The 25,679-nt window shown below is 41.5% G+C and overlaps 1 protein-coding gene across 1 annotated transcript in view; it reads right to left on the reverse strand.

Annotated features, from left to right (window-relative positions):
• LOC122811046 (apoptosis regulator BAX-like) overlaps nucleotides 1-25,679 on the reverse strand; it is a 302,247-nt gene that overhangs the window by 80,167 nt on the left and 196,401 nt on the right. The window contains exon 4 of the mRNA XM_044082583.1: nucleotides 21,616-21,748. Coding sequence (XP_043938518.1) covers nucleotides 21,616-21,748 — 133 coding nt within the window. The remainder of the gene's footprint in view (nucleotides 1-21,615; nucleotides 21,749-25,679) is intronic.

The raw sequence follows: 25,679 nt of genomic DNA on the forward strand, positions 1-25,679 counted from the left end.
AACACTATTTATTTCATTAAAGCAGACAAAGCAGAAAAGTACAGTTTTGTACCTACCATAAATGTAGATGTTCGAGTGCTAATACAGCTGCAGTAATCACAGATGGGTTTTCAGCCGTCAGGCGGTCCCTCGGTCGGCCGAATTCCAAAGTCTTGGTCCGGCGTCGGTTGTCGTCGCTTACTCTTCTGACGTCAGGAAGGCCAGAGTATATAAGACACAGCCGACGCCATGTTCTTCAGTCTTTCTTGCCCCAGATGTCAGGTGCCCCCAAAAGGAAGGCAATACATAAATAAAGCTTATGTACATGTGCAAGCAATGCACATGTACATAAGCTGGCAAGATCAGACCATAAACTAATCTCACTGGATATTCACATCCCGACCCCATCCCCTGCCCAGAAAACCACAGTGAAAAACTTCTCTAAAGCAAATTTTACACTCCTCAAAACTGAGGTGGAATCCTTCAAAGCCCCCGGGCCTGTGGAAAATACGGCCCAGACCGCAGAATCCTTTATAAACGCATTCTATGAACACCTTCAGGAATGCATGGATCATGCGATCCCAAATAAAACCAAGACCCAATCCTCCAAAGGCAGACGTCCTGTCTGGTGGACCCCAGCCATAAACGAACTATACAATAGAAGGAGGAAGCTACTAAATGATAAAGCAAAATCCCAAAAAGGGAAGGCATCACTGATCAGTATTAGCAAAAAACTACGGGCACACATAAAATTGTCTAAGGCCAGCTTCGAGAGAAAAATTGCACAGGACACTAAGGATAATCACAAGGCTTTCTTTAGTTATGTTAGGAACCTGGGTGGTAATTCCCAGATATGCTCAAAATTAGTCCAAAATGACAAAAATACACGAACCCACAGACATTGCCAACATCCTAGCTGACAGGTTCAGCGCAAACTTCTCCCCTCCCCACCAAAGGGCAAATATCTATCCCAGCAGAGTGCTGCCCCTGACATGTCAGATGCTCAGGTAAGAGCCGCCTCTCCAAAGCAAAAACACAGCATCAATGGGACCAGATGGTGTCCCGGCTGCCCTACATGAACTCAAATAAGAGCTAAACCCAAACATAAAACTACTGTTCAATCTCAGCCTTACTACAGGATATGTGCCCAAAGAGTGGCGTACAGCAACAGTGGTCCCTCTCCATAAAGGTGGTGCCTCAACGGATCCTGGAAACTATCGCCCCATAAGCCTGACTAGCTTGGTCTGCAAAGCTATGGAAAGGATCATCATGGACTTCATAAATAAAGATATTGGGGACCTACAAACACTGGATCCTACCCAGTTCGGCTTTGTTAAGGGCAGATCCTGCCTCTTAAACCTGGTTGATTTCTTTGAAACAGTCACCAAGGCCATTGACGAGGGAAGGTGGTCCACACAGCCTACCTGGACCTCGCAAAAGCCTTCGATACAATACCCCACTCGGGCATTATAGATAAGCTCACCAGCTTAAATATAAACCCCTATGTCACTAGATGGATTGCAAACTGGCTCAAGGACAGAACCCACATGGTTAGAATTGCTGGAGCCATGTCAGACTCCAAACCAGTTACAAGTGGTGTCCCACAAGGCTCAGTCCTGGGACCTCTCTTGTTCGGTATATATTTCTTGGAGGTACAGGCCAACACGGAAGGACTGTGGCTGACCAAGTTCGCAGATGACTGCAAACTGGGTGCCATAATCGACTCTCCAGCCGACACAAGCATCCTCCAAAAGGGCCTCATAGAAACAGACAACTGGTGCCAGTGCCATGGCCTCAAGCTAAATGCCAAAAGTGTATAGTCATCCCCTTTGGCAAAAACAAAGTGCCCACAAATTACCACATAGGTGGAAATCCATTAAGTACAGAAGAAGTAATTAGGGACCTGGGGACCCAAGTTGATAGCAATCTCTCATTTGACAACCACGTGGCCAAAGTGGTTAGAAAAACATTTTATATAGCCCACCTAATCATGAAGGGATTCACATCTAGATCAGGGAGGTCATCGTGCCTCTTTACTCATCCCTCATCAGGCCCATAATTGAGTACAATGCCCTTTTGGGATGTACCTTACCAGACACCTGCAGCAACTGGAAAGACCCCAAAAGTACCTCACCAAGAGGATCAAAGGGCTCAAACAGATGCCATATGCTGCCCGGTTAAAGAAACTCCAGCTCTACTCAGTGGCATACCGCCTGTTCAGAGGCGATCTGTGCCTGACGATAAAGCCATGTCCAACCCGCAATTAATGGACATGCTGCACCTCAGAAAATCCAAATCCCATCGAGCTACGCTCGAGAGACTTGAACCTCAGCACTGAAATAAATAGGACATGCTGGAGGGACAGATTCATAACCCAGAGGCTCCCTTCACTCTGGAATAAAATCCCAGTCCAGGTTAGGCAGAGTCCCTCACTGACTCTCTTCAAGAGGAATCTTGATGAGTGGATGGGAGATCGTAGGTTTACCCCGGGTATCACTTCTGTGTCACTGTTAGATAGAGGCACAGTATACTAACCTCGAAAAAGGGCATAGCAAAATAAATTTAAAATGGGTGGCGAAAGCCAAACACATACTGGCTAGGCTTATAAATGCCCTAGGGCAGATAGCCTAGTATGAACCTATGAACCTATGAACCTATGCAGTGTAATGCAAAATCAGTGTAAGCAAGCAAATAAAACATAGCAGGATAACCCAGTCAAGTGGTATGTGGGGAAGGAGGGAGGGAAACCTGTACTGCAGCTGTATTAGCACTCGAACATCTACATTTATGGTAGGTACAAAACTGTACTATGTTCATCGTGCATACAGCTGCAGTAATCACAGATGGGTAGAGTCCCAAAGCTATGCATAGGGTGGTAGGTACTATGAGGAACTGGGTTGAGCCAGAATGCCCTGCAAAACAGCAGTGGCAAAGCCTGCTCTTGTTCTGGAATATAAGGGCAGGTGGTAGTGTTTTGTGAAGGTATGTACAGAACTCCAAGTGGCTGCCTCCAAAATATCCTTAGTAGGCACACCTCTGAGGAAGGCTGTAGAGGTGGCTGTGGCCCTGGTGGAGTGAGATCTGATACCAGTAGGGACAGATTTCCCATGATAGGAGTAACAAAATCGTATGCAGTGGCCAATCCACTTGGAAATGGTCTGTTTGGTAACTGGTTTCCCTTGAGCCCCTACGGCATAGGACACAAAAAGTTGTTCTGATTTCCTGAAGGACTTTGTTCTGTCCAAATAGTAACGTAGCTGCCTATGGATGTCTAAAGAGTGAAGTAGCCTTTCCCCTTTGTTTTGAGGGTTAGGATAAAAGGTAGGTAGGTGTATGGCTTGGTTTAAGGCTACCCGGGACACCACTTTTGGCATAAAAGATGGATTAGTACGAAGGGAAACCCTATCCTGATGGAAGATGAGGAAGGGCTGCACCGCCATGAGGGCCTGTAGTTCAGAAACCCTACGAGCTGAAGTGATGGCCAGAAGGAAAGCTGTTTTCCAGGACAAATATTGCAGATCTGTTGAGGCAGCAGGTTCAAAGGGAGGCAATGTTAATTTTTCTAGTATGTAATTAAGGTCCCAGGTTGGTATTGGTTGCTTCCTTTGAGGTCTTATATTCTTAGCCCCTCTGAGGAACTGCCGTAAGAGTGGGTGAGAGAATAAAGGAGGATCTGTGTTGAATTCTGCAGAAATGGCTGAGGCGTGTATTTTAATGGAAGAAAATGAAAGTCCACTGTTCAGCAGTTCAGCTAGGTACTGTAAAACCTGAGGCAAGTTCAGTTTTCTAGGGTCCTGTCCTCTTTTCTCATTCCAACAGCAAAATCGCTTCCATTTTGCGGAGTAAGCTTTTCTAGTAGATGGTCTTCTGGCCTCCAAAATGACATCCTGCACCTCCTTGGAGAGTAGAGTGTGATGTGGTGTTAAGGAATTTTCCATGCAGCGAGGTTGAGTGTTTTCAGCTGACTGTGAAGGGTTTTGTATCTGTTCTGCATCAGCAGAAGAGGTATTAGAGGCAGGGACCAGGGAGGAGTATGTGTTAGGCTCCTCAGGAGTGGATACCAGTGTTGCCTTGGCCAGTCTGGAGCAATCAGTATCATCCTCGGTTTGTCTGTTCTTGCTTTCAAAAGCACCTTGGGCAGAAGAGGCAGAGGTGGGAATGCATAAACTGTCCATGTTGTCCAACTGAATGAAAGGGCATCCACTTTCCAGGCCTTTGGATGGAAGGTCCTTGAACAAAACTTTTCCAAATGATGGTTCCTGTGGGAGGCAAAAAGATCTATGTCTGGCCTCCCCCACGCTTGGATTATCTCCGTAAACACCTGTGGATGAAGCTTCCATTCGTGTGGATCTGTCATATTCCTGCTCAGAGTGTCTGCCAGTGTGTTTTCGAGTCCTGGCAAGTACTGTGCTTGAAGTTCGATTTGTCTTTCCAGAGCCAAGTTCCAAAGAGTCATGGCTAGTCTGCACAAGGGGTATGAGTGTGTTCCTCCTTGTTTGTTTATGTACCACATTACTGTGGTGTTGTCTGTTCTTATCAGTAATTGTCCTGGATGCAGGAAGTCCTTGAAAGCTGTAATTGCATTTATTACTGCTAGCATTTCTTTTGATTGATGTGAAGGTGCTTTTCCTTTTGGGACCATCTGCCCTGAATGCTCCTGTCCTTCATGTGCGTACCCCAGGCGTAATCTGAGGCGTCTGTGGTTATGACTTGTTTTGCTTGAGGCTTGCAGAATGGAAGGCCTGTGTTTACTTGACATGCTTGGGCCCAACATAGAAATTCCTTTGCAGACATGGAATTATTGGTATAATTGCTTCCAAGCTGTGACTGTGTTGAGACCATAGATTTTTAGGTACCATTGAAGTTTCCTCATATGCAGCTTTGCACATGGGATTAGAAGAATGCAAGATGCCATGAATCCCAGAGCCTGCAGGATTTTCCTTGCAGTAAGCCTGGTACTTTTTGCTAGTGTTTTGAAGTACTGAGATAATTGCCCTTGTTTTTCTGGCGTAAGGTATGCCATCTGGGTGTTTGTGTCCAAGCTGGCACCCAGGAAGGTTATTTTCTGAGATGGTGTTAGCCTTGATTTCTCCTTGTTGATGGTGTATCCCAGAGAAGGCAGTAACTGTGTCACATATGCCAGATGTTCCAGTAGTATATGTTTGCTGTCCGCTTGGATCAGGCAGTCGTCCAGATAAGGGTAAATTTGTATCCCTTGAAGTCTGCAGTAGGCAATCACTGATGCCAGGCACTTTGTGAATACTCTGGGCGCAGTAGATAAGCCAAAGGGCAATGCAGAGAATTGATAGTGGATTGAACCTGCAAGAAATCTGAGGTATCTTCTGCAGCTTTGTCTGATTGGGACATGCAGGTATGCCTCCTTGAGGTCCAATGTTACCAGCCAAAACTCCTTGCCCAGCATGGGAAGAAGTTGCTGTAATGTGAGCATCTTGAATTTTGGTACGAGTAGAAATGTGTTTAGGATGGATAAGTCCAGAATGGGTCTCCAGTTGGTTCCTTTTCTTGGTACCAGGAAGAGTCTTGAATAAAAACCTTGACCTTGTTGGTGCGTAGGTACCTTTTGTATAGCTCTCATGTTTAGGAGCTTTGAAATTTGCAGTTGTGCCTCTACCCTTTGATTTTGTGGTAGGTTTGGCATGCCTCTCATTTTTGGAAGAGTGTGAAATTGAAATTTGTAGCCTCTGTTTGTAATGTCCAGTATCCATTTGTCTGTTGTGACAATATGCCAATTGCTTGCAAATAATGCTAGTTTCCCTCCCAAAGGTGCTGCCAGCTGAGACCTGCTTGGCATGGAAATGAGGGAGTCATTGGGTTTGCTTCCTGTATTGTTGTGCACTGTCTTCACCACCTCTTGGTGCTGGAGATTGCCATTGTCTGCCTCTGTATGATCCTTGTGATTGCCCTCTGCCCCTTGTGCGTCTGTATCTACCTCTTTGGGGCTTGTCAGTGGCTGGAAAGGACCAGTTTTTTGAAGGCCAATTCCTGCTAAATCGTGGTGGCTGGACCTGTAAGAAAGCTTTGACAGTTTGCATAGATTTGGCTTTTTCTTCCATTTTTCGTAGTATATCCTCAGCATTAGTACCAAAAAGTACATCCTTTTGTAAAGGAGCATCAAGAAGTTTAGCTTTCACATGATCAGGCAGATTTTGTTCCCTAAGCCAGGCATGTCTGCGAATAACTGATCCTGTAGCAGCCGCTCTACTAGAGGGCTCTAGGGCATCATAACCACATTGTAAGGTGTGTTTACCCACTTGTTCCGCACCATGCATTATATCCTGTAACTCTTTTAAATCTGGTTGTTCAGGTTGAGACATTTTGTTTTTAATTGTGATAACAGGAACTGTTGATATTTAATCATATGAAACTGGCAGTTTAAGGCCCTCATGGCTAGGGTGGCTGAGGTATATACCTTCTTACCCCACCTTTCTAGAGATCTAGATTCCCTTTCTGCAGGAAGTGGATTCTTGGCAGAGGAGGCCTTTAATCCCTTAGGGCCTTGTGAAATGGTTTCAGGGTCAGCATTATGGCCTTTGTAGAGAAATTGGTGAGAACTGGGTACTCTGTAATATCTATCAGGCTTTACTGGTGCAGGAGGCAGAGAATCAGGATTAAGACAAGCCTCCGAATAGACATCCTCCAGTACCTCCAAAACAGGGGGTATAGCCAGAGGTCTGTGCTGAGGTAACCAAAGAAATTCCCTAAGTCTTTTCTTGGAATCTGAAAAGTCTTGGCCTTCCCAATGGAAGTGTTCCCTCAAGGTGTGCAAGGTTTCCCCAAAAGAAAAATCCTCAGGGGGGGATACAGAAGGAATGGACTGTTCTGCATCCGAATCCTCAAAAGGGTGTAAGAGTGTTCCTCTGCATCAGAATGCTCTGATAAAATGGATCCCTGATCAGAAGAGGGGGATTCTTCCTCCACTCTGCGTCTCTTGTCAGGAGGGGGCTGAGAACCTCTGATAAGAGTTATTAGATCCTCAGCCATTTTAAGCATCTGCTTCTTAGGCATGGGTCCAGGAGATGGGCCTTGAGCAGCAGGCCTAGTGTGATGCCTGGCTGCTTTGGATTTAGTAAAGGCCTTAATAGAAAAAGAAGATGAAGGCCTAAATACACCATGGGTGGAGGTGGATCTGTCCACATTAGTAGGCTCGACATAAGCCGGGGCTTCGGTAGTAGTCTGGGAAAGGGCCGATGACCCAGCGGTCTCGGGTACAGAAGACACCGCCAAAGGAGTGTCGTCGGTAGTCAGGGACTGCAAAGGCGTCTCGCTGAGAACCGGACCACGTGTAGCCTGTTTCGGCGTGGTGTCGGTGGAGACCGCGGGCCTCGCATGTCGGTCCTTTTCCTTGCGTTTTTTGGATAAAACGGTAGTCGGAGTGTCCGACGACATTTTATAGTCAAAAGCTTTACCAAAATAGTGTTGGGCGAACTCCGCCCGACACTTGATAGCGCGTTTATTGAAGGTAGCGCAAAAGCGACAGCCCGAGACGTCGTGGTCTGGGCCCAAACAAGGTATGCAAAGGGAATGGAAATCCTTATGTGGTATTTGCTTCCCACAAGAAATACAATTATTAACTTTTTCTGACATCGGTCTGAGGCAAGAAAAGTTTCCCCAACGGGGTACTTAGCTTTAATGAAGACTTCGGTTCCAAATATTTTCGTAATTCAGGAGCTGGCCGACCGGCACTTGCGAACTGCTTCTGCTTCGGGCACCGCGCGGCAAAAAAGACTGAAGAACATGGCGTCGGCTGTGTCTTATATACTCTGGCCTTCCTGACGTCAGAAGAGTAAGCGACGACAACCGACGCCGGACCAAGACTTTGGAATTCAGCCGACCGAGGGACCGCCTGACGGCTGAAAACCCATCTGTGATTACTGCAGCTGTATGCACGATGAACATCTCTGGTTATGTTACACATTATGCTGTATGAGAAAAAGATGATGACTGCATTGTCTGAGGTTGAGGAACATGTGACTTTTTAGAAAGTACCAATTGTGGAGGCCATAGGACTTGGCTTGTACATGCTTGGTGTCCTGCCAGAAGATAGGATACCAAGGACAAAGTATAACTACAGTGGTTAAGCCACCACCACCTATAGGCAACTGACCCCATAATAACAGACCCTATGGCCATTTATGTTGTAAATATACTTGAACAATACAACTAATTAAACACAGTTCGGCTACATAATTTATAGAAAATGGTTGTTATATTATTAGGCAGAAACAATGAAGGTGATTATTTGAAATCTCCACCGAATGTGCTTGATTCAATATAACAACTATACAGGTATTATGCTTGCTAAACTTTAAAGTTTTTGTTTTCAAGTTTGTATTATTCTTTATTCTTCTGTAAGTATTCCTTTGATGATGTATGGGGGGGGGGGGGTCCCTATCCTGAGCTGGTAACACCTGAAAGCATAATCCAACCTTGCACCTGTAGGCCTGAATGGGACGATCTTTCAAGTTGACTAACCAGATTAGGAATCCCAGCTCCAGACTCTCCTCTTACTGTTAAATTTTGTATAAACTGGACTACGATCTAACAGATGCTTACACACTGCAGCATTCATCATCATCATCACCTTTTTCCCATTTTCTATATGGAGTCGGGGTGTTGTGTTAACTGTCGCCATCTCTCTTGATTCAGTGCCACACTTCTGCCTTCTTCAACACTCATGCCTGACTTTCATAGATCTTCTTTTACACAATCCATCCACCTCTTTGCTGAACATCCTCATTTCTTCTTACCTCCTTCCTGTCTGTCCCAAATCTTCTTCACCAGATTGTCTTCTGCTTTTCTGCACATGTCCAAACCACCATAATCTGTTTTTGTTGATCTTTTCTGCAATTGTAGCTACTTTGGCTTCTGCTCTTATGTCATCACTTCTTTGTCTTTCCCACAGTGTGCATCCTACCACCCTTCTCAGGCACTTCATTTCCATCACCTCTAGCTTCTTCATCTGTTTTACTGCCCAGGTTTCTGTTCCATACAGTAGTACTGGTTGCACCAGTGTTTTGTACACCTTACTTTTCAGCTTCTTTGGCATTCTTCTGTCATAGACTGCACTTGAGACTCTATGCCATTTTGCTATGGCCCCTCTGATTCTAGCTTTGACGTCTTCATTCAGACTTTCCTTCTCCTCAACAACCCCTACCAGATACTTGAAGCTATTTACCTGTTCCACCATCTTCCCTTCTATCTCAAGTCTCAGATTCTTCTGATTTCCCCAGTTTCATGCCATTACCACTGCCTTATCTGTGCTTAGTTTCATCCCATGTGCCTTCAGTTCTGGATTCCATTCTCCAATCTTTTGCTGAAGTTCTTGCTCAATGTCTGCCTGTAATGCCACATTGTCTGCATATAGCAACTTTGTTGATCTGTCCCCTCCAACCTGTTTTGCTAATGTAGTTCATTACCAGTATGAACAGCAGTGGTCTGAGAGCTGAACCCTGGTGTACACCCACTCCCACTGGGATCCCCTCTTTGAGACCAAACACTGTTTGACTGCAATGCTCATCTGTCTTAAAATAAAGAACTGAGATTTTTACCTTTTATTTGTGATCATTTAGTGCTAACTGGGCAAGTTCTCATGTTGCAGCTATTGCAGTCAGAGGAACATAGTAAGAAGGCTCACGACAGCTTCATACATACATGCATACATATATACATACATACATACATACATACACAAAAATATTTCAAGCACAGGCATTAATGCCCTTCTAGCTTGACAATATACCAAAACACTTGTTCCCATAATAAGTATCCAGGCTGTTCTTAAAATATCTAAACTAGTGCTTGCTTTAATGTAATTTGGTAGTCTGTTCCATGCATCAGCTACTCTGTCAGAGAACCAATTAGAACACTTCTCATTCCTACAGAATCTCCTACATAGGTTGTCTGATGATTCTTTAGTACTTTTTGTTAACTCCAAACATTCACAGAGGTAGTTGTCACTAAATGCCCTACATACCTGAATAAGATCTACTCATAGATATCTGTAAGACACACTGTACACGCTCAGATATTTTAGTCTTTCATAATAACTTACATTTTCACATCCATGGATACCCTTGGTATATTTCCATTGTACTCATTCCGGTTTACTCATGCTTGTTTTCTTATAGGGTTCCCATATTGTTATTCCATACTCAAGTTTGGGTCTAATGTAACTAATAAATCTTTTTATACAACCTATAGTTCTATAACTATTATTAACCAATTGGTTGACATAATTAGAAAAACTCATAGCTGAATCTACCCATATATCCAGGTCCTTAAAAGGGTCTACAGTTTCAATCACTGTGTGCTGTATTAAATATTCACCTTTCAATTTATGCCTACCAAATCACATATGCTTAGTTTTTGATGTATTTATCAGCATGTTATTCTCCTGTGCTCAAATGGTCAATTTAGTCAAGTTATTTTGCAGACATGCCTTATCTGTAACACATGTAATCAGTTTACCCAATTTCAGGTTGTCTGCGTATAGACTGTAGAACACCTCAGATGAAAAAGTTAGGTCTGAAAGATACAATCTAAACAACTAATAGCCTATGACAGAGCCCTGTGGGACACCCTGACTGTAACCAAGGATTTTACCTGTCAAGCTGCTGTATGTTACTTTACTTGCCATGTCCTATTTGTAAGCCATGCAGCTATCCATCTTATCAAGCGTACATCAATACCTAGTTGTACTAATTTACTGATCAGTGTTTTGTGCATGACCCTGTCAAATGCTGAAGTGAAATCTATATAAATCACATCACAGCATAATTTTTCATTCATAGCTGTTATTACATTGTTATTGAAAGTACAGTTTTGTACCTACCATAAATGTAGATGTTCGAGTGCTGATACAGCTGCAGTAATGACAGATGGGTTTTCAGCCGTCAGGCGGTCCCTCGGTCGGCCGAATTCCAAAGTCTTGGTCCAGCGTCGGTTGTTGTCGCTTACTCTTCTGATGTTAGGAAGGCCAGAGTATATAAGACACAGCCGACGCCATGTTCTTCAGTCTTTCTTGCCCCAGATGTCAGGTGCCCCCAAAAGGAAGGCAATACATAAATAAAGCTTTTGTACAAGTGTAATTTATGCAAAGAAATGCAAAATCAGTGTAAGCAAGCAAATAAAACATAGCAGGATAACCCAGTTCGGAGGTATGAAATGGTTGTTAGGCCCCATGCCCTTGCCAAGTGGGGAAGGAGGGAGGGAAACCTGTACTGCAGCTGTATCAGCACTCGAACATCTACATTTATGGTAGGTACAAAACTGTACTATGTTCATCGTGCATACAGCTGCTGTAATGACAGATGGGTAGAGTCCCAAAGCTATGCATAGGGTGGTAGGTACTATGAGGAACTGGGTTGAGCCAGAATGCCCTGCAAAACAGCAGTGGCAAAGCCTGCTCTTGTTCTGCAGTATAAAGGAAGATGGTAGTGTTTTGTGAAGGTATGTACAGAACTCCAGGTGGCTGCCTCCAAGATATCCTTAGTAGGCACACCTCTGAGGAAGGCTGTAGAGGTGGCTGTTGCCCTGGTGGAGTGAGATCTGATACCAGTGGGGACAGGTTTCCCATGATAAGAGTAACAAAACCGTATGCAGTGGCCAATCCACTTGGAAATGGTCTGTTTGGTAACTTGTTTCCCTGGAGACCCTACAGCATAGGACACAAAAAGTTGGTCTGATTTCCTGAGGGGCTTCGTTCTGTCCAAATAGTAACGTAGCTGCCTGTGGATGTCTAAAGAGTGAAGCAGCCTTTCCCCTTTGTTTTGAGGGTTAGGATAAAAAGTAGGAAGATGTATGGCTTGGTTTAAGGCTACCCTAGAGACCACTTTAGGCATAAAAGATGGGTTGGTGCGAAGGGAAACCCTGTCCTGATGGAAGATGAGGAATGGCTGCACTGCCATGAGGGCCTGGAGTTCAGAAACCCTGCGAGCTGAAGTGATGGCCAGAAGTAAAGCTGTTTTCCAGGTCAAATATTGTAGATCTGTTGTAGCAGCAGGTTCAAAGGGAGGCAAAGTTAATTTTTCTAGTATGTAATTAAGGTCCCAGGCTGGTATTGGTTGATTCCTTGGAGGTCTTATATTCTTAGTCCCTCTGAGGAACTGCCGTAAGAGTGGATGTGAGAATAAAGGAGGATCCGTGTTGAATTCTGCAGAGATGGCTGAGGCGTGTATTTTAATTGAAGAAAATGAAAGTCCACTGCTCAGTAGTTCAGCTAGGTACTGTAAAACCTGAGGTAAGTTCAGTTTTCTAGGGTCCTGTCCTCTTTTCTCATTCCAACAGCAAAACCGCTTCCATTTTGCGGAGTAAGCTTTTCTAGTGGATGGTCTTCTGGCCTCCAAGATGACATCCTGCACCTCCTTGGACAGTAATGTTTGATGTGGTGTTAAGGGATTTTCCATGCAGCGAGGTTGAGTGTTTTCAGCTGGCTGTGTAGGGTCTTGTAGTTGTTCTGCGTCAGCAGGAGAGGTATTAGAGGCAGGGACCAGGGAGGAGTATGTGTTAGACTCCTCAGGAGTGGATACCAGTGTTGCCTTGGCCAGTCTGGAGCAATCAGTATCATCCTCGGTTTGTCTGTTCTTGCTTTCAAAAGTACCTTGGGCTGAAGAGGCAGAGGTGGGAATGCATAAACTGTCCATGTTGTCCAACTGAATGAAAGGGCGTCCACTTTCCAGGCCCTTGGATGGAAAGTCCTTGAACAAAACCTTTTCAATTGATGGTTTCTGTGAGAGGCAAAAAGATCTATATCTGGCATCCCCCACGCTTGGACTATGTCCGTAAACACCTGTGGATGTAGTTTCCATTTGTGTGGATCTGTCATATTTCTGCTCAGAGTGTCTGCCAGTGTGTTTTCCGTCCCTGGCAAGTAGTGTGCTTGAAGTTCGATTTGTCTTTCTAGAGCCAAGTTCCAAAGAGTCATGGCTAGTCTGCACAAGGGGTATGAGTGAGTTCCTCCTTGTTTGTTTATGTACCACATTACTGTGGTGTTGTCTGTTCTTATGAGCAATTGTCCTGGATGCAGGAAGTCCTTGAAAGCTGTAATTGCATTTATTACTGCCAGCATTTCTTTTTGATTGATGTGCAGGTGCTTTTCCTTTTGGGACCATCTGCCCTGAATGCACCTGTCCTTCATGTGCGCCCCCTAGGCGTAATCTGAGGCGTCTGTGGTTATGACTTGTTTTGCTTGAGGCTTGCAGAATGGGAGGCCTGTGTTTAGTTGACATGCTTGGGCCCACCATAGAAATTCCTTTTGTAGACACGGAATTATTGGAATGATTGCTTCCAAGCTGTGACTGTGTTGAGACCATAGATTTTTTAGGTACCATTGAAGTTTCCTCATATGCAGCTTTGCACACGGGATTAGAAGAATGCAAGATGCCATGAATCCCAGAGCCTGCAGGATTTTCCTTGCAGTAAGCCTGGTGCTTTTTGCTAGTATTTTGAAGTACTGAGATAATTGCCCTTGTTTTTCTGGCGTAAGGTATGCCATCTGGGTGTTTGTGTCCAAGCTGGCACCCAGGAAGGTTATTTTCTGAGAAGGTGTTAGCTTTGATTTCTCCTTGTTGATGGTGTATCCCAGAGAAAGCAGTAACTGTGTCACATATGCCAGATGTTCCAGTAGTATATGTTTGCTGTCCGCTTGGATCAGGCAGTCGTCCAGATAAGGGTAAATTTGTATCCCTTGTTGTCTGCAATATGCAATCACTGATGCCAGGCACTTGGTGAATACTCTGGGTGCAGTAGATAAGCCAAAGGGCAATGCAGAGAATTGATAGTGGATTGAACCTGCAAGAAATCTGAGGTATCTTCTGCAGCTTTGTCTGATTGGGACATGCAGGTATGCCTCCTTGAGGTCCAATGTTACCAGCCAAAACTCCTTGCCCAGCATGGGAAGAAGTTGCTGTAATGTGAGCATCTTGAATTTTGGTATGAGTAGAAATGTGTTTAGTATTGATAAGTCCAGAATGGGTCTCCAGTCGGTTCCTTTTCTTGGTACCAGGAAAAGCCTTGAATAAAAACCTTGGCCTTGTTGGTGCGTAGGTACCTTTTGTATAGCCCTCATGTTTAGGAGCTTTGAAATTTGCAGATGTGCCTCTACCCTTTGATTTTGTGGTAGGTTTGGCATGCCTCTCATTTTTGGAAGAGTGTGAAATTGAAATTTGTAGCCTCTGTTTATAATGTCCAGTATCCATTTGTCTGTTGTGACAATATGCCAATTGCTTGCAAATAATGCTAGTTTTCCTCCCAAAGGTGCTGCCAGTTGAGTCTTGCTTGGCATGGAAATGAGGGAGTCATTGAGTTTGCTTCCTGTATTGTTGTGCACTGTCTTCACCACCTCTTGGTGCTGGAGATTGCCATTGTCTGCCTCTATAAGACCCTTGTGATTGCCCTCTGCCCCTTCCTCGTCTGTATCTGCCTCTTTGGGGCTTGTCAGTGGCTGGAAAGGACCAGTTTTTTGATGGCCAATTCCTGCTAAATCGTGGTGGCTGAACCTGTAAGAAAGCTTTGACAGTCTGCATAGATTTGGCTTTCTCTTCCATTTTTCGTAATATATCCTCAGCATTGGTACCAAAAAGAACATCCTTCTGTAAAGGTGCATCAAGAAGTTTTGCTTTCACATGATCAGGCAGATTTTGTTCTCTAAGCCAGGAATGTCTGCGAATGACTGATCCTGTAGCAGCCGCTCTACTGGAGGCCTCTAGGGCATCATAACCACATTGTAAAGTGTGTTTACCCACTTGTTCTGCACTATGCATCATATCCTGTAACTTTTAAATCTGGTTGTTCAGGTTGAGACATTTTGTTTTTTAATTGTGTTAACAGGAACTGTTGGTATTTAATCATATGAAACTGGCAGTTTAAGGCCCTCATGGCAAGGGTGGCTGAGGTATAAACCTTCTTACCCCACCTTTCAAGGGATCTAGATTCCCTTTCTGCAGGTAATGGGTTCTTGGAAGTGGAGGCCTTTATTCCCTTAGGGCCTTGTGAAATGGTTTCAGGGTCAGCATTATGGCCTTTATAGAGAAATTGGTGAGAACTGGGTACTCTGTAATATCTATCAGGCTTAACTGGTGCAGGAGGCAGTGAATCCGGATTTAAACAAGCCTCCGAATAGACATCATCCAGTACCTCCAAGACAGGGGGAATAGCCAGGGGTCTGTGCTGAGGTAACCAAAGAAATTCCCTAAGCCTTTTCTTGGAGTCTGAAAAGTCTTGGCCTTCCCAATGGAAGTGTTCCCTCAGGGTGTGTAAGGTTTCCCCAAAAGAAAAATCCTCAGGGGGGGATACAGACGGAATAGACTGCTCAGCATCCGAATCCTCAAAAGGGGAATAAGAGTGTTCCTCAGCATCGGAATGCTCTGACATAATGGATCCCTGATCAGAAGAGGGGGATTCTTCCTCCACTCTGGGTCTCTTGTCAGGAGGGGGCTGAGAACCTCTGATAAGAGTTATTAGATCCTCAGCCATTTTAAGCATCTGCTTCTTAGGCATGGGTCCAGGAGATGGGCCTTGAGCAGCAGGCCTAGTGTGATGCCTGGCTGCTTTGGCTTTGGTAAAGGCCTTAATAGAAAAGGAGGTTGAAGGTCTGAATACACCCTGAGTGGATGTAGATCTGTCCACATTAGTAGGCTCGGTATAAGCTGGAGCTTCGGTTGTAGTCTGGGAAAGGGCCGATGACCCAGCGGTCTCGGGTACAGAAGACACCGCTGAAGGCATGTCGTCGGTAGTCAGGGACTGCAAAGGCGTCTCACTGAGAACCGGACCACGTGGAGCCTGTTTCGGCGTGGTGTCGGTGGAGACCGCGGACCTCGCATGTCGGTCCTTTTCCTTGCGTTTTTTGGGTAAAGCGGTAGTCGGAGTGTCCGACGACATTTTATAATCAAAAGCTTTACCGAAAAAGTGTTGGGCGAACTCCGCCCGACGCTTGATAGTGCGTTTATTGAAGGTAGCGCAAAAGCGACAGCCCGAGACGTCGTGGTCTGGGCCCAAACAAGGTATGCAGAGGGAATGGAAATCCTTATGCGGTATTTGCTTCCCACAAGAAATACAATTATTAACTTTTTCTGACATCGGTCTGAGGCAAGAAAAGATTCCCCAACGGGGTACTTAGCTTTAATGAAGACTTCGGTTCCAAATATTTCTGTAATTCAGGAGCTGGCCGACCGGCACTTGCGAACTGCTTCTGCTTCGGGCACCGCGCGGCAAAAAAGACTGGAGAACATGGCGTCGGCTGTGTCTTATATACTCTGGCCTTCCTGACGTCAGAAGAGTAAGCGACAACAACCAACGCCGGACCAAGACTTTGGAATTCGGCCGACTGAGGGACCGCCTGACGGCTGAAAACTCATCTGTCATTACTGCAGCTGTATGCACGATGAACATCATCATGTTACAGGTGGTAATAGATCTATTTTCAACATATGTTTGCTGAGATATGGTTTCTAGTCCCAACCTATCCAGTTCTCACAATAACTTATCCAGTATTACCTTCTCCATTATTTTTCCACAACATGAAAGTAGACTTAAGGGTCTATATGACTCTGGGTTTGTCCTACTCCCCTTTCCCTTAAAGACAGGTTTAATAAGTGCATGTCTCCAATCTTGAGGAATCTCTCCATATTTATATGACTTAGTGAATAATAGATGTAATGGCAGTGAAAGTTCTTGCTTAAGTGTTCTCAAATCATTGTTACTTATTCCATCTCCTCCCTGTGCTTTGTTTGGATCCAGTTTGTGCAGTTCTTTTTCAATACAGTCTAATTTGATCCCAGTATCTGGGGATACCTGGATGTCACTAGGACAACTTACCACCCCTTTTGTGGAGCCAAACTGTTTTGCATAAGATTTTGTAAATATATCTAAAATCTGTTGTGTTTGAGAATAAATTTTAGAATCTGCACACAGTTTACAAATTTGTGTCTTTACTCCTTCCACATCTTATGTATCTATAAAAAGGTTTCCTATTATACTCAACATCTTTATATACATTTACTTCAAAATGTTCTTGATCTTGTCTCACACTATGCTTAATCTGTTTGTCCAGCTTGTTTATTTCAGTTTTCAAAGCTGTAGTTTGACATCTCTTCCATTTCTTATATTTTTGTCTCTCACCTGAATCAGATATCTTGTTCTTATGGAAATATATCTGCCTGCTATTGTATGCCTTTATCCTGATGTTAAACATTTTTTTTTATTTTTTGCACTCAGTTTCTCTTTCAAAACCTTCCATATTCCATCTGCTGTTTTTCAACTGAACACTTCACTCCAGTTAGTTTTACATAGTGACTGTTTTGCTTCCATATAATCTTTAATTAACCTTCTGTGCATTGGCTTAGATTTCAGTTTGGTAGAATTATCTAGCAACAAATTAACCTTTATAACCCCATGATCATGGCACATCAGTGGTGCTAAAACTTGACTTGAAGTTACAGTAATTTCTTTGGGAACACAAACAATGTCTAGTATGTTTCGTCCCTTGGTAGGTTTTTTACAATCTGAAGCAATTGTTGTTCCTGAATACACACTGTGAATAATTTCCCTAGTAACGTTGTAGAATCAATATTATTCCAGTCTGTTTCTGGTAAATTTAACTCACTAGCTAATATTATTCTTCGACCCTGTTTTTCATGTAAGAAAGATATGAATTCCTCTAGGTCATCTGCACTTGACATTGGTGATCTATACGCTCCAACAATTGTTAAATGTTCCGGGGTTTCTTTATCGCCACAGTTACACAGTCTACAGTGCTGGTGTTATCACTGAACATGTAATAATCACAGGTCACGTAGCTATCTTTAATCCCTATCATAACACCTCCACCTGATTTTTTTTTAGAATGTCTGTTACAGTAAAAACATTTATACCCTTACAGAACTGTTTTCCAGTCATTGTTTTTTAACCATGTTTCACAAACAATAACAACATCAATCTTGTGGGAACGTCGCGAATTTCCCAACAAAAAAACTTTATTATTAATGCTCCTAGCATTAACAACCATCAGAGAGGCACCTAATGGTGCTATCTGTGGGCTGTTAAATTTTAGACATTGCAAAAATCCTGTCTAGTGTTTGTCAAATATTGCAAAACATCTGCTGCAAAAATTCTCTTCCCTGATCTAGACAAATGCACATCATCCTGTCTGAACACCTGTGCCCAAAACAAAGCTTGGATGCTATACACATTTCTATTTTTTTAAACAGGACATTTTTTCCATGTAGGTATTTACCCAAAAAATCTTTTCATTCACAGTGACCTGACTATCCTTTTTACAGGTGATTTGTGAAAAATATGTCCTAACACCAGTACAAGCAATATTATCCAAGGAGGCTGTCAGTTCCCTACTAACAGTCAGAGAATCATTGTTGGTGACATCATTTGTACCAACATGAATAAAAACAGATCCATACTTCCTTACATTAAGACGTTCCAAGGCTTGTTTCACATCTTCTATTTTTGCTCCTGGCAAACATAACACTACTCGATGTTCATTATCATCTCTGCAAATATACGTATCAGTTCCTCAATAATTGACTCTCCAATTAAAGAATATATTTGCTGGTGAGCTCTGAAGAATCTTCAGCTTCTAATACAGTAATATCTGCTCTACCAGTTGTTACAAAGGATATTTTTTTGTCACTGTTAGTCTTATTAATCCTACTGCTTTCATTGTGTATTAAATTCTCATCCAGCTGGTGTTGTAAATCCGCAGCCTGAGTCATGTAGTCAACATATGTCTTTCTTCTCTTTTTTCTTACAGTAATGTTCTTCAATCCTTCCACGTTCAGTTTTGATTTCTTCCTTTTCTCCTGCCCCTTGCCTCTTTTTTTCTACCTTCTCTGTTGGAAGGATGATGCATTTTCCTGTAGACTGAAGGTTTTCTGATAGAAAATATTATAATTTCCTGTAACCTGTGTGTTACATAACAAAACAGTGTCCTTTTTACTATGTATTCTCTTTCCTTTACAGTCATTAACCGGTTTCTTTTTCATCCTTATTTGTTGTGAACTTCTTCCTTTCTTTTTTTTTTTTTGTTTCCTTCTAAACAAACTGGATCCTCAGATTGCTGAATACTTGCATCCAACATTCCAGAGTTGTCAACGGCATCATCTTGTTCCATGGGGTTGAATGATCTTTGCAGAAAATAGATGCATAATTTCTTAAACGTCTTCTATTTGTTCTATGCCTAACACTATTTAGTTCATCAGTCCAGTCATTAATATTTGAAACAACAGTTTTCCAAACCATGCCAATTGCACAAGTGCAATCATCATCATTAAATCTAGATTTACTTCTAACAATGGTAAGCAAATCATCCAACTTTTGACACAAGGAACACAGATCACCATTGTTATCAGCTGTTACTTTTAAATATGCATAGCATTTATTACACTATAAAAGATATGTGTGCATTAGCAAATCGTTAATTGCATACTCATTTAAGGAATCCATATTCAGCTTCAAATTAATTCAATATTACAAAAGAAAAGATCAAAATCAGTAACCAGATAATTCAAAGAGAACTTAAATCAACTTCTATGACAAAAAAATTACACCAGCAATATACAACTAAATAAAGTACAGTAAGTTCTACAAGTCAGACAAAAGTTGTAATTCCTTTATGTTGCTCACTATAACTCACAGTAGCACGTCTTTTTGAGAATAAAGATAAATAAATCACAAACCAAGATATGCTAAGGATTTTCCTCTCTGTGTAAATTCATAGCTGTCTAGGCCCCTTGAGGTGGTAAGAGCTAGCCTGTCTAAAACCTATCCCTTTCTAACAACCAACAGCGAAATTAAAGGTAAAACAATAACATGAATCAAAGTAAATCTTGTTAACGAGCAATCCCTTCATACCTACAAACAGTGAGAAAAAGTGATAACAAATATAATATAAATTCAAATAAAACTTCTCTTACCAATCAACTCCACAGTAAGTCACAAACCAAGAAAGGATTGTTTAGATATGTTCAAGATTTTCCTCTCTGTGTAAATTTATAGCTGTCTAGGCCCCTTGGGATGGCTAGAGCTTGCCTGTCTAAAACCTATTCCTTTCTAACAATCAACAGTGAAATTAAAGGTAAAACAACAAAATATGAATCAAAGTAAACCTTGTTAACAAGCAGTCCCTTTCTACCTCCAAACAGTGAAAAACAGTGATCACTAATACAATATAAATTAAAATAAAACTTCTCTTACCAATCAAAGAAAGTGAAAGCTTGATTATAGGTTCTCAGTGGGCTTAATCGCTGTAGTTTTATGTTGAGGAATATGAGGAAATTGATTGCTACAGTGAACCTTCCTGAAAATCAGATCTTAGGCCTTCAGAATGACTTCTACAGGCTCAAGAACTAGGCCTACTAATTGAAAACATGTTTTTTTTTAGTCTGTCTGTTTTTGTTTTCTGACACAACACTTACAAGCAAAGACATTTTCATTAAGTGCAGAATAGGAGGCATTACAATGATTTCAATGTTATGATTCTTTCAGTAATGTAAATATTATAAAATTCTTTTAACTTCTGCGTGACATGCTCCAGGATTTCAAATGCATGTAAGGCTCTTCCCAAAGATATGTACCTATTGTCTACACTTTGTATACAACCAAAGGCAAAAGGCAAACAAAAAAGGATAGGCAAAGAAGGACTCCACTGCAAAACCAGAGGCACTTTCATTCCCATCTGGCAGGAGAATATGGCAATCTAGTTTCAGTACAGAATTAATATGAACTACTGCATTTGCCATAATTAATAACAATGTAAAATGACTACTGAAAGCTACATACTGAAATTTCATCTGTAATTATACCAGTATAGTACTAAACATTTTGTTTTGGAGACACTAAATACATGCTCAACGAATGTCTCTCACTCTTTTGTTTGGTGGTAATACAGCTGTCTGCAATTTTTGTTTTATACTGTAAATATACGAAAATAAAGCAGATGTTACTGATTATGGCATTATGTACAAGTCATATATTTCTCTTTTTTCAGGTGTATATGGCATTTGTCTTTCTGGTCCATCTTTCTAAGTTTCCTTTCTGAACAGTTTACCTTTTTTGTTGAAGTGATTTGTGTAACATGTCAAGTTATGAACTATGCTCTATAGGTCTGAGAGTTTAATTAAAGCTCAAATACTTTGACCACATACTGTGAAGAGAGGAATTACTAGAGAAGATCGTAATTTTGGGAACGATCAAAAGCAAAACAGAGAAGGGGGCAGTAGTGGATAAGATGAACAGACAAAATTACTGAAAGAATGTAAATGAATTTGAAGAATTTAAAAAAAGCAGTTGTACATAGACAGACTTGTCATGCCAATGACCTTGAGGTTACAAGCAGTCGGAATCTACCAAATGACTAATCAACAAATATGACACCTTTCCATGTACAATACACAAAATGTAAACATATGGTTAAAAAGGAAAGGTATGTGATCATACAACTTATCTAAGGGAATATATTACATGCATACACTGAATCACACAGAAATTTTCATCACAAAAAATATACTTAGAAGTATGCAAAATGTATTTATCTGTGTTTTGTATAACAGATCTAATTTTTGAAATTGCAGAAAAATATAAATAACTATTACAGATGTACAGACTTACCTTCAAAACAAGCTTAGAGGCAAAGAACAATATCACAGCAAGTTTTCCCAAACTAAATCCATCAGAAAAAACACCCTTATAAACCTTGAGGAGGACATCCCGTGTGGAATCAACTGGAACATTGTCAATTAACCTATGACAAAAGAAAATTATAGTAAATTGTAAACAAGGGTATATCAACATGATTGTAATCTTATGCACACATTCATGCTAGAAATGTAAGAAAACACATTCGTGTAGAAAATGTGTGGAATTTTGTGTTGATACTTTGAAGACAATTATGACACAAAATAGTACATGTTTATACAAATATTAAATCAGGTGACCACAATAAGATAGTTAAATGTTTGCTTTTGAATTACCTTTATAGGTCAGGAGAATCCTAATGTATTAAGTGTATAAAGTGAAACAGAAGAGCACTATTTTGTCAGGTAAGAAATAAGACGTTCCTAAATGAAGTTTAAGACAAACATGGCTAGTTAAAATAGAAGGAACGAAAGGTGTTGAAACAGACAGAATGTTAAGAAATCGAAAGTCATAATGGCAGGTTGATATTCAATGGATATTGATGCACAGCCAGAGCAAACTGCATGGCAAAAAAGAGAAATTATTAGTTCTGAAAACAAAAAAGAAGAGGAACAAGGATGCTGGGTGTAGTAATGTTGCATTCATGCAAAGCTCTCAAGAGATTTAATTAGTATTTTTTAACAACAAAGACATACTATTAATAAATATGCATATTTGTATATGCAACCCTGGAAATTACAGAAACAAAGCAATAATCATCAAGCAATGACACTCAGTAAAAACAAGTTTATAATCTTGGGTATAAGAACAACTAAGCGATATTACCAGTTCTGATGATGTCCCAGAGCATAGATGAAGGGATGAAAGCGCTAAGCTCTTTGTTTCAATAAATTAAGTTTTATGGATTTATCACAGACTAAGTGTGTAGCTTATTGTGATGTAACGTACGAGCACTTTCTTATTTTTTCTAGTTACAGAAACAAAGTAATAATCACCAAGCAATGACACTCAGTAAAAACAAGTTTATAATCTTGGGTATAAGAACAACTAAGCGATATTACCAGTTCTGATGATGTCCCAGAGCATAGATGAAGGGATGAAAGCGCTAAGCTCTTTGTTTCAATAAATTAAGTTTTATGGATTTATCACAGACTAAGTGTGTAGCTTATTGTGATGTAACGTACGAGCACTTTCTTATTTTTTCTAGTTACAGAAACAAAGTAATAATCACCAAGCAATGACACTCAGTAAAAACAAGTTTATAATCTTGGGTATAAGAACAACTAAGCAATATTAACACACCGACAAATTATAATACACTACACTTGCAAGGTACAAATTTACAATTTCAGTAGCTGATATGTTGTGATATTGAATACAGCAAGTTAGTGTGGGAAAATAGGACTCTGAGCAGTTAACAAGCTACTTCTTGTGGTAAAGATTTAATTCCCTCAGGCTTCCTTTGCCGAATGTATGACCATGACCAAATCACTTAATCAGAGAGTGCTTTGGGTTGACTGAAAGATTAGGCTAGACTGATCACTGGTGTCCTGAACAGCATGCCTAGTACTATCAATGAAACTAAGTCTACATCATTCAAGGAGATCTGGTATGTGTCAGCCTGGGATCATTTTAAGGGGATCCAGTATGTGTCAGCCTGGGATCATTCTAAGGGGATCTGGTATGTATCAGCCTGGGATCATTCTAAGGGGATCCAGTATGTGTCAGCTTGGGATCATTCTAAGAGGATCTGGTATGTGTCAGCCTGGGATCATTCTAAGAGGATCCAGTATGTGTCAGCCTGGGATCATTCTAAGAGGATCCAGTATGTGTCAGCGTGGGATCATTCTAAGGGGATCTGGTATGTGTCAGCCTGGGATCATTCTAAGGGGATCCAGTATGTGTCAGCCTGGGATGAGATGATAGATAAGACTTCCTGTTTTGCCATTGATGGCTTACACGCTTCATAACAGGTCATAAAGATGCCAAAACCTGAGGCACCCCTGCACACATTCATAGTTGTGCAGTTATTGAGACACGGTTTAAGTGAAATGGTAGTACTCACTCTGTAACAGGGTTTAGTCCTCACCGTGACTCTATGCTTTTGAATAACTGTGACAGAGCATCTCTGTTTGTCAGAAACATCATCACCTCACATCATATTGCTCAAAACACTAACTTGATTTTCCTGGATATCCAAATCACCCTTTTAGTTCATTGCTAGCTACAGCTTTACATCAATACCATCCCAAAGATCATTGAAATTACCTTAACATCTTTAAGGGAGGATGAATACCAAACCAAATACCAGATGTGTAGCTGGCTCACCTACCATCCTGTGGTGGTCCTACATTGTCACACCCCTTCCAACTCTTCAAGTGAACAAAAAAAAAAAGGACTTCTGCTCAAAAACAGAAACAAATACTTGATCTATTATCTTTCCACCCCACATCTCTTCAGGTGAATAGCAAAACAAAAAAAAAGCACCCTAACCACAAAACTATAGACAACTGCTTGTACAATGAAGCAAGCGGTTGCTACAGTTTAGAACACAGAGGAAGTACTGCAGTGCTCAGGTCTGACCAAAAATGCAATACTGACTTTTATAAGCTGGTATGCATTAAAAAGCAATCAGAATTGTCTGACTGCCCCCCCTAAACACTTTTGCCCCTTTCACCCTGCCCTAGCTACACTTCTGCCAAATACTTTTTTGCTACGGGACTTCATTACCCAAGCACTGACTGGCATAATTGTGCCTCTAAAAATGAATGTGCTCAGGATTTCCTAGACATTCTTAAAATCAATATTCTGGAGCAAATTGTAAAACTACCCACTAAAGACTGTAATATACTTGACCTCATACTGACTAAACTAGCCCCTCCTGTAACCCACCAAACATATCCTCATCCCTGGTTAAATCTGACCACAAATCAGTTACTTCATCTGTCAGGCTTAATGTACACTACCAAATAAAAAAAACACTAGCAACTTCAGTGCAAACTTACATCAGCTTGTAAAAGACCTACACAACATTCCTAACAGTCCCTAGCAAATGGACTGAACTTTATGAACAGGTCTATATCAGTTCAGTGAAAAATCAGTTCAGTGAATGTCATTTTCAGTGCACTTACATTGAACATGTAGTTCGTCGAACTGTTCATACTGAGATCACGGTACAGTAAGAATCAGGACATTTGTCCTTTCCTCACTGTAGTGTGATCTTGGAGTTGGTATATCTAATTAGTGGGGGATGTGGGGGGCACAGCCCCCCACTTGAGTGGAATTTGATGAATAGCATCCCTAATGAAATGCCGTTTTCTGAACTGATAGTTCAGTGTAGTGATATAGACCCCCATTGAACTGCTACAGTCACTTCAAAGTTATACCAGCATCTAGACAACTGTATAGAAAAGTCTGCATCTATCCACCCTAAATTTAATAGTAAATTCAGAAATAAACATCTCAGGAGGAACTCCCACATCAATAATTTGTACAACAAAATTAGGAAAATAATGTAAAGTTGTATTAAATCGCTATCCCCTCCCCTCCTACCTCAAGACTACCATGAAACATGCTGGCATGGAGCTTAAGAGCACTATTAAAAAGTGCAAATTAGAGTACAAACTTAAGGTAACTATGGATATTAAATGTAGCTACCAATTCTCCTTCAGTTATGTCAAGAAATTATGAAGTAATGCAAAACACTGCACTGAACTCACCTATAATAATATAACAGATTTCAGGCCCAAAGAAAAATAGCCAAAATATTAACAGAAAGCAATTGTGATAACTTTACCCCACCTACCCACAATGCTGCACCCACTATCACTGAAAATTTAATTTCCCTATAATCACCTTAGAACAATGCTTATAATTCCTTAAAAGGCTAATAATAATGTTTCTGTGGTGACCAGATAACTTAAGAAGCTGCATTATCATCATTACTGCACCTCTGCTTAATCTCAACCTCAGCCTATCCACAGGATTTGTCTCTGCTGCATGGAAACCACACTGATTTCTCTATACACTCCATCAGT

Source organism: Protopterus annectens, chromosome 9.part0, assembly GCF_019279795.1.
Source record: "Protopterus annectens isolate FY-2018-M chromosome 9.part0, PAN1.0, whole genome shotgun sequence".
Classification (NCBI taxonomy): domain Eukaryota; kingdom Metazoa; phylum Chordata; order Ceratodontiformes; family Protopteridae; genus Protopterus; species Protopterus annectens.